Below are 13,508 nucleotides of genomic sequence, written 5' to 3' on the forward strand. Positions count from 1 at the left end.
GTATCCATAAATATATACATTATATACTTTACATATACATAAAAGCCAGAAGAGAAAGAACTTGCATTTATATACCAACTTTTTACTTCCTCAGATATCCAAACTGATTTTGAGCCAAAACTTACAATCACTGATATTTTGTAGACAAAGACAGCAGGTTATTTGCACACAAGAAGATCTCAAACAACAAGGCGATAAGTCATTAACAATCCTAGTTTCACTTTTGCTTTTGAGCAAGGCGGACACACATAGCTCTGCTGCTGATGTCTTCAAGATTTCTGCATATATATAAATGTTCCCATGTACCTAGTCTAAATAAATAAACCCACAACATGTTTACCCAATCCATTATGAGTGATTGGTGCCTTTATATCATTATAACAACACAACATATTGTATTGCATTGGTGGCCGTGCCTTCAGCTGCCTAGACTCTGGAATTCTCTCCCTAAACCTCTCCATTTCACTACCTTGCTTGCGTCCTTCAAAGCATTCCTTAAAACTCTTTGACTAAGCATTTAGTCATTTTCCCTAATATTTCTGTATTTGACTTAGTGTCCAATTATGTTTTATAATGGTCCTATGAAATACTTTAGGGAATTTTATTCTGTTAAAGAAAGGGGGGCAAAGATTTGTTAATGCAGCACTGCTTCGAACAGCATCATGGAGGCTTGCTTCAATTCCTGGGGACAGAGAGCACTGCAGGTCACTACCTGTGCAACCTGCATGATATTCCTCATTGATAACATTGAACAATGCAGTGAGGCAGTGCAAGATGCGCAGGTATTGGCCCAGAGTGCTAACTGCACCTCCCCAACTGCCCTCCGAGAATCAACGTAGTCTGAGTAATGTACAAACTTTACCCCCACTATGAAAAGACAAGTTGTTGTTGTTGAGGGATGAGTTTTAGTCAGGCCTGAATAGTGCCTGAATAAGAATCTTTTTTCTCCAGCTGAAAAGGTGTATGGGGCCTGGATTCAACACCTCATCTGAAGGACAACATCTCCAACAATGCGGCCTTCCTCCAGTGCTGCACTGAAGTCACAATCTCTGTAATGGGTCTTGGAGTTGTGTTGACACAGTGTTGAATTTGTACAAGACATTGGTCAGCTGACAGTTGATTATTGCATATGGTTCTGGTCACTAATTATGAGAAATATAAGTGTGGAAACAAGACTTACTGGGCTGATAGGAGGAATGGAAGATTATGAAAATGGTTTGAATAATTGGATCTTTTTCCTTGGAACAGAAAAAGTTGGCATAGTGGGTGGGGTGATGGCGTGGAGGGAGGTGGAATTTGTAAGAGATGTCAAAATTATGGTGTGAATTTTATCCCAACACAACTGATGCCAACAAAGCTGGAGTGTAGGATGGGTCATTAAAATGGAGGATTCAGCCTTTCTGCCCCATTCCCAATAGAAATCCCATTGGCTGTCATGTTGACTGCTCTGTGTAATTTGCTGAGATGCCACCTGGAAGCAGGCAGCAGCCTCATACATTTATGTTAATCAGGCTCCTATTCCATCATGGGACTCCAATTAGTGTTTAAGTAGAGCATGAGTGGGATGTCGCCACAACTTTGCAGCCAGGCTGAAGCAACTGTCAGAAGAAGCATGGAAGGTGTGCTACTTTGGACCTTCTTTGAAAAGGCACATTCCAGAAAGGGGTGGACGATGGTGTCTTCCCCATCACAGCCACCTCAAGGGCAACAAGATAAACTTCAACTGCAGCTGGAGGGCCATTAGCTCGGTGAAAGACACTCTTTGGATTCCTGAAACTTGCTGGTTCCCCCAGTGCAAAGAGTTGTCCATGGCCTGGCACATTCCAAGGTCCAGGATTAGGTGCCGAGGGATGCATTGAAAGCTTGGGGCAGCCGCAGCAAAGTCACAATGGGGGAAGGTCATCATCTGAGGCCTTTCAGCCATAGTGCCCCAAGGGGCTGAAAGCTGGGTAAAACCTTCTGGCTATATGTTCAACATGTAAATGAACATTGTAAGTATTAACTGTAATAGTAAATAGAGTGAGTAACATACCATATTAGAAGAAACTGATCTGGTTTGCACCTTATGTAATGTCAACTTTGAACAGTTATGTACTTTTATAACTTTCATGAATAAAGTATAATTTTGGAAAAACAAAAAGATGAGACCCTTCAGGGGGAGTTGAAATCTTTCCTCTTGTGCCAAATGGGACAGAAATGATCCTCCTGGACCCACAAGAAAAGTCACAGCCTCTCCTGCGATGGACTCCAAACCACCTGCCCCATCCACAAACCCTGCCCCCCAACAAGACCACCCTGAAACCTCTCCCTGTGACTTACCTGCTTGTCAACACACTTTCCTTTGCTATCAACAGGTATTCTCTGACTGTCTGAACTTCTCCCATCTGCTAGTTGCTGCTTTCTGCCTGTTTCAGGCTGCTTAACAGGCAGCATTCGGACTGGACCCAGGAGTTAAATTGCCCCAGGCTGAAAATCTGGGCTAGCAACTTACTCCATTCTCCCCTCCAAAACCGTCGAACCAAAGACCCACACAGGATTAAAATTGTCCCCAGTATCTGTGCATTTATTAAGATAAGTTATTGATTGCTTCAAAATTATGATACAAAGCAAAAGAGAATATTTTTCTTAATAAAGTACGATTTGACTGTTCCCTAGGTTCAAAGTACTTACGACATTCATCTACAGACGATCTCCAGTCAACACAGGTGCTTTCTCTGCAGCTGGCAGCAGCAGCTGACACACTTACACAGTCCATTTCTGTAGAATTGACTAGACAGTGGTCAGTTCTACAGCTTATCTTGTAAGGCTCAAGATTTGTATTGGTACAGTTTTCAAATGGTCTGTGTGGTGGGGGAAAACACAAATATATTTAAAGAAAAGCCTCATGCCCGTATGCAATATCTTATTAAATTTCAAGTTATATTTTTTAGTTAATTCTAAGCATCAATGGATGCGTAAAACAGCAGTTCATTTGGTTAGTTCAAATGATAACTCAAATAACATTGTTCTAAATTATTCATAATCAAAACAGTAGTAGAGTGAAAACCACCTCCATATTTTAGGTAATATCAATCTTCCTATTTCTTCTTAAACATTTTACAGGTGTGTGTGCAATTACAAGCTAATATATCACTATGGAATCTCCCAATGTGTTTCTCATTCTAAAGTTGGGGAGGTAATTGAGGTGGAGCAGATTGGTAAGGACACAGGGTTGAGCTGGTGAAAGAAAGGGTTTAGAAGCAGGAAGAACTGTTTATGGAACACTAGTAAATAATGTATGCTGGCACACAGAGGCAAGAGTTCCAGTCATTGAATACTGGCTTGACATTCGGCAGAATCCTTCCATCTGATGAGACCTGAGTTCTCCCCTCCCCCATCCCCCCAACATCACAACTTGTTCTCCTAGTAGAGAGAGTTGGGCAGATGACCTGTCCAAGTTAATAGGAACTTTCTTACAGAAACAATCCAGAGCATCAGTCTGTAAAGCAGAGCAAGAAATTGCTCCATGTTCCACCAGGCATGGAAGGGAAGAACAGGTGATGTGCTGCAGATTGTTGAGCTAAGCCATCAGTATCTCTCATTTTCTCTCCAACTCTATAATAATATTTGTATTTATATAGCAGCCTATCAAATCAGACATCTTAAAATGCATTACACAGTGAATTTCTTCTGAAGTGCAGTGGCTACTATGAAGGCAAATTTAGTAGCTATTTTATGCTAGCAACATCCAACAGACAGTCCTGTGATGAATAAAGGCAAAATACTGCGGATGCTGGAAATCTGAAACGAAAACAAAAAACGTTGGAAAAGCTCAGCAGGTCTGACAGCATCTGTGGAGAGAAAGACAGAGTTAACGTTTCGAATCCATATGACTCAAACATTAACTCTGTCTTTCTTTCCACAGATGCTGTCAGACCTGCTGAGCTTTTCCTGCAATGAATGATGGCTTAACTGAGGGGAAATGATTTACACCTCAGTACTTCAACACGATGGGCATTGTGAGACTGGAAATAACCATCGAGGAAAATATAATGGTAGAAGATTATGCCCAATGTCTCAGCCAACAAAAATAACTCTTTACATGGTTCCTCAAATGGCACGTGTAGTGAGACCTGCTGCTTATGGAATGTGCATGTTACATTACTTCATGAACAGTCACAAGACTTCCCCCTGTTCTTTCTGCAAACACCACTCCCTAATCACCTGGTGCAAAATTTTTGACTGCCTGAGGAGGTGGGACCAGAGGTGGACGGTTCCATAATTTCTCTCTGCTGGCCAGCATACTGGGATGGGGGGGGGGGGGGGCGGGGGGGGGTGCGGTGGCAGGGAAGGGGTGGGGGTGGGGTGGTGGTGGGGTTTGTGACAGCTACCTGCCCACAAGCCAGTGGGTAGCCAATTAGACCAATTAAAGAGCCACTTAATTCCACTCTGCAGATGCTGACTGGAATTTTCCAGTTGGCCTGCAGGTCCCGAGCACCAGGCTCTATCCAGTCAGGAGACACACCTCCCGCACTCACCATAGCCATTGGGTCACAGCTGTGGTCACAGACCACCCATTGAGGGAGGGGCTAGCCCTTCACGATGAAGGCCTGGCAGCTGTGGCGTTTTTGAATAAAAAATATTATCAGAGCTCTTCAGGAGCGCTTCCATCTCCAGGTGCTCACCCTCTCCTGACTACAGTGGCAGACAGTGGCACTGCCATTCCCTCAGTGCTGGAGGGGCTCCTATTGTGCCTCCCGCCATGTGAGCCCACATGCCGTCCTTACTTGGATGAGCGCTCACCAAGGCCACTAATTGGCCTGCTTATTAAAATTCATGTCAGGCATCAATGCAACACGGGGGTCACGATCCGGAAATGCACCCAATCTTAGGAGCCTGGCTCCAGAATGAAAATCAGCCCATAGACTTTTGAAAACTATTTTAAAGTAAGTCAAATTATAATTTAGAGTTTTACATACTTTTGTGAAATGATGTCACACACAGGTATCTCGGAAGTGCAAAGTGGCGAGGGTGTAGTTGGTACACAGGTCTGATTTTGAGGAGCTGAGTTACAATATGGCTTACTGGGGACATTAACCTTCCAATCAAGTGCAGTCTTATGGCAGCAGTCAGGAGGCTCCATTGTCCCATTTGGTCTCAAGCAATCAACAGTGGGAATATTTGTGCAAGAGCCTGAGAGAGGGAGAAAAAACATAAAAAGTTTGACCTAATTGCATGACAAATATCTAACCACCAGCACCTTCAGCTCTGCAATGAAACATTAATATGGCAAAGAGCACAATATGAGAATATGAAACCACATACCACACTGTCCCTGGGTATTATTGATGAAAAACATTTCTGGCACGATGATTTTAAAGTCGTTCTGAGCGGCAATGATTGTTGTTTTAATTTCACTGAAATAAATCCGTGCACTCCAGGGATTCCGTTTAGTTACACTTATTCCATCTGTCATGTAGGGAATTTGTTTTGGACTTTGATTAACTGTTAGCTGTAAGATTTAAAATGCAGTTTTATTTAAACCATCCCAAATGAGCAACCAGCCTAGCAAGTCTTGGAAATTAATTTGGGCATTGTTAACTGTAACAAAAGAAAATATTGCGGAGGTTTGAAATAAAATTTGAAAATGCTGGAAATACTCTGCAGGGCAGGTACCATCCGTGGAGAGAGAAACAGAGTTAATGGTGAGAATTCTACCAGCCTGAATTAAGGCAGGAACAGGCAGGGGTGCTGGGAAAATTGCAGAGGGCAACAGTAGATTGGCTGCCTGATCATGTCCTGCTGTCAGGAAATTTTACCAATGGTGCAAATGGGATGGAACAGGCTTCCCCCCACAATGAGGCAGGAAGCTAATTTGAGTATCCATAGGCTCCATTAAGGGCCATTTTACCGGGTCATTGGTACTTTGCGATAGCAGGCTGAGCCCTCCATCACGGTGAGCTTGTCTAAATGTAGGTGGCCTCCCAAGGAGCAACTGGAAAGGGATTGTTGTTTTAATCAGAGGGGGATGCTGGAAGGGAAGGCAGCCCCTGCCACCCACCCCCCACCCCCCAGCAATTTCCTTGGAGAGGTTTCCCCTCCATCACTAAAAGATTTACGATCATTTTCGACAATTTTCAGCCTCCATGCTGCAGGCTACAGGGACCATACCTTCCTCAGCAGTAGCCACCATCCCTGGTGACGCTGTTGAGGCCCTTGAGCTGTCAGCCCTGTGATTGGTCATTCTTTCAAAAATTGTGTCGAGTCATTATTTCTCACACGTTGTGGGTTGGGACCTGGAGGTTCTCCTGACATCGCGTTCCCAAGCACAGGACGAAGGTCCAGCCCATGGAAGTTAATTGTAGTTCCCCCATCACTCTAGCTGGCAAAGCACAGACCAGTAATTGTTTGGCCTGTACAATTTGACAGCTCAACACACAATGCATTTGGATTCAATCAGTTATTGCTCTTCAAATGTTGCAAGGATATGTGGAACTGGTTGATTATTTGGCCAATTGACTAAGCAGATGTTGGACAGTATTAGTAAAAGAAAATGTGCAGAATACTTACCACAATGTCACGATTAGTTGAAATAGTTATCTGAAATCCTTTGTAAACAATGTTTAGTGCTTTTGGACAGGAAGCAGCGAACGCAGGAAAGCAGAAGTAATTATCCAGTAGAACACGGAAATTGTATATTGGATTACGTTCTTCCACAAGAACGTACGTGCATCTCTCGTAGAAATCATATGCCACCCCGCTGAAGGTACGGTAGTGTGGATCTCCCCATACTTGACATTCACCTAAAAAGTAAGCAGAATATGGTTTTCAAGGGTTTTTTTGTGATGAGGGAAACAAAATAAGTAATACTAATGCTACTAAGAATTTCTAATGATATAGTAATTAGAACAGACAAGAGATACTAACATCCACATTCCCAAGATGGGCAGCCACATTCATTTATGACTTCAATAAGCTTTAAATTATTCGGACATACAGGCTTCTCTTGTATGCAATTTTTTCGTATAACAGTTTTTCCATCCACACATTCTTTAATAGCACAGCCTTCGGTCCATGTTCCATTGCACTAGTAAAAGAAAGAAAGGCTTGCAATTATCTGGTGTTTTTCATGATCACCAGACATATCAAAGCACTTTTCAGCCACTGCAGCATGTTTGAAGTCTAATTTGTGCACAGCAAGCTCCTACAAAGCACGATGCGATAATGACCAAATAATCTGTTTTTGTATATGTTGATTGAGGAATAAATATTGGCCAAGGTACCAGGAATAACTCCCCTGCTACTCTTTAAAATAGTACCAGATGACCTGTTACAGCCACATGAGCAGGCGGAAGGGGTCAAGATTTAACAGCTCACCTGAAAGACAGTGCCTCTGACAATGATGCACTCTCTCAGTATTGCATTCCAGTGTTAGCCTTGATTTTTGTGCTCAGGTCCTGGGGCTACATTTTACACGCCTTCACTGGGTGTGTTTCCAGCAGGGCACGTAAAATAGGAGAGGTGCCCACCCCACCACCTTCCCATCTACCCCCGAGCTCACCCCCATTATCTGGAGAGTGGGTGGGCGCCAAAATCTGTAGCCCGCCTGCCATGTTTGAACTGGTAATCAAGGGTCAGTTAGGCTTTTTACCAAGCCAATTGATCCTGATAATATGCTGGCCACACCATAAAAGCTTTGGCATGGCTGTAAGGCGGGAGTGGGCAGCCCGATTTTTTTCCTACATTCATTAAAGGGCAGGAAGGAAGGGGCAGCAGTTCGATCTTTGGGGGCTGCCCGCCTAAGATGGAACCCCCTCCCCCCACTTTCTTCCTATCCACCCACAGCCTTAAACCCAATCCCGATCCCCCTCCCTGACCTGTTCAAACCCTTTCTGCCCATGACCCCAGGTTTACCTACTCTGGGGATCCTTTTTGCCACCTTCCTCCTCTTCCCGCAGCCCCAGCAGCGACCACTAATGCACTCTTTGTGCTGCCAGGACTGCTGGAGTTACCGGCTCAAGAGGCTGGGACTTTCTCCCCAGTGAGGAGTGGTAGTCTCACTTGGCACTTATTAAGCCCACTCTCAGCACATTATGGCTGTGAGGCGAGCCATTCTCCCCCAGCCCCCTACTCCGTATTATTCCCCTGGAGTGGGAATTGAGCCCAGAACCTTGTCACTTAGGAGGCATGAGTGCTACCAACTGAGTGATAGCTAATTCTAGGATTCAAGGAAGTGAATTAGATTAGTACACATGAGGATTTCTTTAACAGTACTCCTGTAATTCATGTGCCTGGGTGTGCTGCTGCAGGAAGTGTGACAAGGAAGCTATATACTTTATGGGCTGAGCAAGACCCTGTACAAGTTCAACAAACATTATAGAGAGATAGCCAACATGTCAAATGCAGAATTTTCTGTCTATAGGTCATGGGAGAAAGTGAAGAAAGTGGTTTACTGGACTAAAGAAGAATATCCAACTAGGTTTATTTTAAATGTACCTGCTCAAAAGAAAGCCAGTACAATGTTTGCACAGCCCGTTAACTGTGCAGCTAGATAAGCACAGGTCTCACCCTTTGCATCCTCCACTCTCAAGCTACAATGTCTGCAAAGCTGTTGCTGCAACTCAGCTGATTAATTTGGTACTTCGTCATTCATCATGGGGAGCTATATCTCCAAATTATTGGGTCGCTGGGTGTGGAAATTGGAGAACTTAGTAGATTCATGGAAGCCCCACTAGACAGTGAGTCCAGACATATCTGGCCACCAATATCATGCATTATATTGACAATGCTACTATGTGCACAGATATTTGGCATTTGGTTCATGCTAACATAGTTCCCTTTCTTTTTGTCTAAGGAGCTCCCGTCATGTAGCTTGCCACAGGAAAAACAAAAGATGGTCACTTCACAAATACTTGTGAATTACTCTTCTGTTCACAGGCAACAGAAATCAGATAGAGTTAGGAGCAAACACCTCATGAACTATTGAGCAGCAAGTGGAGATGGCAGCAAGCAAGCATCAAAAAATGGAAGCGAGAGTAAGTGCCATCTGTGCAGTCTGCCTGCTCCTTGAAATAATGCTGGCACTATGGACTGGTTCAAGATCCAGGTTTTATGAGAGCTACCGATATCACACATTCTCCTGTCTTATTCTGGTTCTATGGTTAGGCACTATCAAGATGTAGGTGGAATGAAAGTCTTCAATATAACTAAGGGGAATAATTGCCAAGTGAAACTAGCATCAAGGTCTGACCTGACACCTGAATAAACTGTAGCAAGATGCTCAAGATAGAGGAGTCTCAGTCCACATCATTCCAGAGTTAGTTTTCAACAACAATAACGTACCTTTATAAAGCAACTTTAATGTCACAAAAAGTCCTAAGGTGCTTCGCAGGAGCGTTATTAAACAAAATATGACACCAAGCCAAATAAGGAGGTTTTAGGGCAATGACCAAAATCTTGGTCAAAGAAGTAAGTTTTAAGTGGTGTCTTAAAGGAGATAGAGAGACAAAGAGGTGTAGGGAGGGTGTCCCAGAGCTTAGGGCCTCGGCAGCTGAAGGCATGGCCACTAATGGTGGAGCAATTAAAATTGGGGATGCACAGGAGGCCAGAATTAGAAGAGCACAGATATCTCAGAGGGCAGTGTGGCTGAAGGAGATTAAAAAGATAGGGAATTGCGAGGCCATGAAGGATTTGAAAACAAGAATGAGAATTTTAATATCAAGATATTGCTTTATTTTTCAATTTTACATCTGATTTATACCATGCAAGTTTGATATCCATGTGGAGCCTTAAATGTTCAACATCACTACCAAACTTGTAGGCCTTGGAAATCTTGAGGGCCCTCTCCACTGGTACTAGTGCAGTAGAACAAAAGTCCTTTTTTGCCATTCCCAAGACACTGATTCTACTCCAAATTTCAGTGCCGGGGTCATCCACATGACCAGGGTGAATACATTGAATCTGCAAAAACACCCACTCCAAACTGGCAGCTGGAGCAGTACCATCCCAATCTCACACTGGAAAGGAGGCCCAGCAAGGATCCAACAGAAAAATGATATCAATGGAGTGAGCAGGTCCATCAAAGGTTTGGGTCCTTCTAAAGGCCCTCAGTAAGGCTTAGACCAAATCTCAGCTACTGTGCGTTTTTATGATCATAGGCCTATCGAAGGAAGTGTTAGTGGAATGTTCAGGGACAGCCAGCAACTCCCATTGACAACCCGCCTTGCTATCAGGAGAGTGGTAAGAAAATTCCTCTTGGCCCCATTGGAATTTAAAGGTCCAATGTAAATGCAATAGAACTCCAGCCTAACCAGGTTTCACTCCAGGTTCACATAGTCCCAAAGCAGGCAGGAATCTTCCTTTCTATCTTTCTGGAGTCAGGAATTTCCAGGCTATACTATAAACATATTCTGAAATTCAGTACAAGAGCATTTTTGTTAACATAATAGGTGAGCAGATAATGACACCATCAAGCCTTGGTCAACTAAGCTCCAAGTTTCCTGCAAATATTTTGAAAGCCCTCAGAAGTGTCATTTAGTGGATTATTAAGTGAAAAATCCTCTATAGATAGCATTGCAAACAACATGATCCAGCAAAAACCGACAATCAACTCAAGGGAAAGTGGTTTAATAACATAATTCATGTAATGGTGTTGGATGTTGAGGAAAGTATCTTTGAACAGAAGCTAAAAACTGACGAAGGCTCATTGATGACAGCACAAGGGCCTTCATCAAAACCAGAGTAACAGGAAGAGCATTATTTAAGCAATGTATGGGCAACCATATTCCAAAATGTTTAAATAGTGCAAGAGAACAACAATTATCCTGACTAACCCTATTAAAAGAGTGAAGAAAGTGATTAAGAGAAATGTCTTTATGCAGAGAGTTGTAACAGAATGAAATACTTTATAGTTAGTAGTTGAGTTATGGGACGTTCTCCTTCTTGAGTTCTCTGCCCAAAGTCAGGTCCAAACCACAGAGCCACGACCTCCACCACAGGTAGGGCAAGGAGGCAAGTCTCAAATTAACCCTAGCTGGAACAGAGATCAAACCCCAAACTGTTGCCATCAATCTGATCTACACCCTAGTTGATATGTGGAGGATAACAATTCAAGAAAAGTAAATGAACTCTTACAGCTTGCTGTGATGTAGTATTTTTGTTGAGCAAGAGAAAAACATTTTCCTTCAAAGAGGATATTCAAGTAGAAAAACTATTGTAGAATCAAAATTGTAAAGTTCTCTTTACGCAGAACAGTGTATTCTATTATCATGCATTTTGTAGCAAAATCTTACCTGTTTGCAAGCACATGTTCCGGGGGTGGTTGTAGGAATGGTTGTGGGGGTGGTTGTGGAGATGGTTGTAGGAGTGGTTGTGGGGGTGGTTGTTGGAGTGGTTGTGGATGTGGTTGTGGGGATGGTTGTGGAGGTGGTTGTAGGAGTGGTTGTGGGGGTGGTTGTGGAGGTGGTTGTAGGAGTGGTTGTGGGGGTGGTTGTTGGAGTGGTTGTGGGGATGGTTGTGGAGGTGGTTGTAGGAGTGGTTGTGGGGGTGGTTGTGGAGGTGGTTGTAGGAGTGGTTGTGGAGGTGGTAGTGGATGTGGTTGTGGGGATGGTTGTGGAGGTGGTTGTAGGAGTGGTTGTGGGGGTGGTTGTGGAGGTGGTTGTAGGAGTGGTTGTGGGGGTGGTTGTGGAGGTGGTTGTAGGAGTGGTTGTGGGGGTGGTTGTGGAGGTGGTTGTAGGAGTGGTTGTGGGGGTGGTTGTGGAGGTGGTTGTAGGAGTGGTTGTGGGGGTGGTTGTGGGAGTGGTTGTGGACGTGGTTGTTGGGGTGGTTGTGGGGGTGATTGTGGGGGTGCTTGTAGGAGTGGTTGTGGAGGTAGTTGTGGGGGTGATTGTGGAGGTGGTTGTGGGGGTGGTTGTGGGGGTGATTGTGGGGGTGCTTGTAGGAGTGGTTGTGGGGGTGGTTGTGGAGGTGGTTGTAGGAGTGGTTGTGGGGGTGGTTGTGGAGGTGGTTGTAGGAGTGGTTGTGGGGGTGGTTGTGGGAGTGGTTGTGGACGTGGTTGTTGGGGTGGTTGTGGGGGTGATTGTGGGGGTGCTTGTAGGAGTGGTTGTGGAGGTAGTTGTGGGGGTGATTGTGGAGGTGGTTGTGGGGGTGGTTGTGGGGGTGATTGTGGGGGTGCTTGTAGGAGTGGTTGTGGAGGTAGTTGTGGGGGTGATTGTGGAGGTGGTTGTGGGGGTGCTTGTAGGAGTGGTTGTGGGGGTAGTTGTGGGGGTGCTTGTAGGAGTGGTTGTGGGGCTGCTTGTGGACGTGGTTGTGGACGTGGTTGTGGGGGTGGTTGTTGGAGTGGTTGTGGGGGTGGTTGTGGGGGTGCTTGTAGGTGTGGTTGTGGGGGTGGTTGTGGAGGTGGTTGTGGGGGTGGTTGTTGGAGTGATTGTGGACGTGGTTATGGAGGTGGTTGTGGATGTGGTTGTGGGGGTGGTTGTTGGGGTGGTTGTGGTGAGTATTGTACAACATACTCTAATTCTGTAGTCAAGGCACATGATACTGATATCGGAAGGTGGTGGGATGCATTTGAGTCCTTGTAAATCACATGTCACATTATCAGTTGTTCCTGAGATTGGCTGTTTGGGGTTTTTAACGGCTTCGCACTGAATATTATTATATGAATTTTTGAAACGACATAGGTTCTCTGGTGATTCTCGATCTCCCCTGTCCGTTATACTTGGTGTAAATGTATTGCTCCATTCTGACCAATAACCTGAACAAGGCTCCACTGCAAAATAAAAAGAACAAAATTTATCAGTTTATATAAATGTTTAAAAAGGAAAGAAAGATGGAATTACAATTTAAAGTGCCTTTCATGACCTCAAGGCATCTCAAAGCACACTCCAACTAATGAAGTTATTTTTAAAATGTAGTCACCACTGTAGTCTAAGAAAGACACCACCACATTTTGCACAGCAAGATCCCACAAAGAAAAAATAAACGGCCAGATCATCTGTTTTCGGTATTTTGTGCTATAAGGCCAGGATCAGTACTCAGAATTAATTTAGGATGTGTGTGCAGCTCAGGTTCCTCATCTATTCCATGAGTAATAAACATGTGTTGCCATTGTTCATCATGAAACCTTTTCTTTCAACTTTCCACCCTAGCATAACCAGCTTGATACTGTTACTGATCAGTTTGATTCTGTTTAGGTACAGTTATGTTATAATGGGATCACTGGATAGGAACTGCAAGTCCCTTTCATGTAGTATTGTGTGTCTGCCTTGTACCTTCCAGTGGGGACCCTGTGCACCATTTCCTGATGCTCTCTTATGTGTTACTGGTTCGTATATTACAATTGAGAAATTTTCTTTTGGTATCGTGGGCAGAAAATCATTTGAAGTCCTTTGAAGCCACTGTTGCATTATTTCTGGAATGCTTATCCTTAATGGAACAATCGTGACCTCAAAGTGGGGCTAGTAATCTTACTACCTCATTAAAGCCAAGCAAGTGGCTGCTGCCATTTTGAAAGATACCTACTATTGCATGCC

General features: G+C 44.0%; 1 protein-coding gene across 39 annotated transcripts in view; it reads right to left on the reverse strand.

The window, feature by feature from the left end:
- The window catches only part of LOC144687401 (mucin-6-like), a 91,873-nt gene that overhangs the window by 12,327 nt on the left and 66,038 nt on the right, over positions 1-13,508 (reverse strand). For 2 of the 39 annotated variants that reach the window (XM_078553508.1, XM_078553466.1), the window contains 7 exons: positions 11,596-12,745; positions 11,271-11,547; positions 6,907-7,066; positions 6,550-6,782; positions 5,305-5,491; positions 4,959-5,172; positions 2,671-2,840 (listed from right to left, as the gene is read on the reverse strand). In XM_078553508.1, coding sequence (XP_078409634.1) covers positions 2,671-2,840; positions 4,959-5,172; positions 5,305-5,491; positions 6,550-6,782; positions 6,907-7,066; positions 11,271-11,547; positions 11,596-12,745 — 2,391 coding nt within the window. Of the gene's footprint in view, positions 1-2,670; positions 2,841-4,958; positions 5,173-5,304; positions 5,492-6,549; positions 6,783-6,906; positions 7,067-11,270; positions 12,746-13,508 lie in introns of all 39 variants that reach the window. The other 37 variants (XM_078553503.1, XM_078553507.1, XM_078553499.1 and 34 more) reach the window with 37 other exon arrangements.

Source organism: Cetorhinus maximus, chromosome 12, assembly GCF_964194155.1.
Source record: "Cetorhinus maximus chromosome 12, sCetMax3.hap1.1, whole genome shotgun sequence".
In the NCBI taxonomy this organism is placed as follows: Eukaryota; Metazoa; Chordata; class Chondrichthyes; order Lamniformes; family Cetorhinidae; genus Cetorhinus; species Cetorhinus maximus.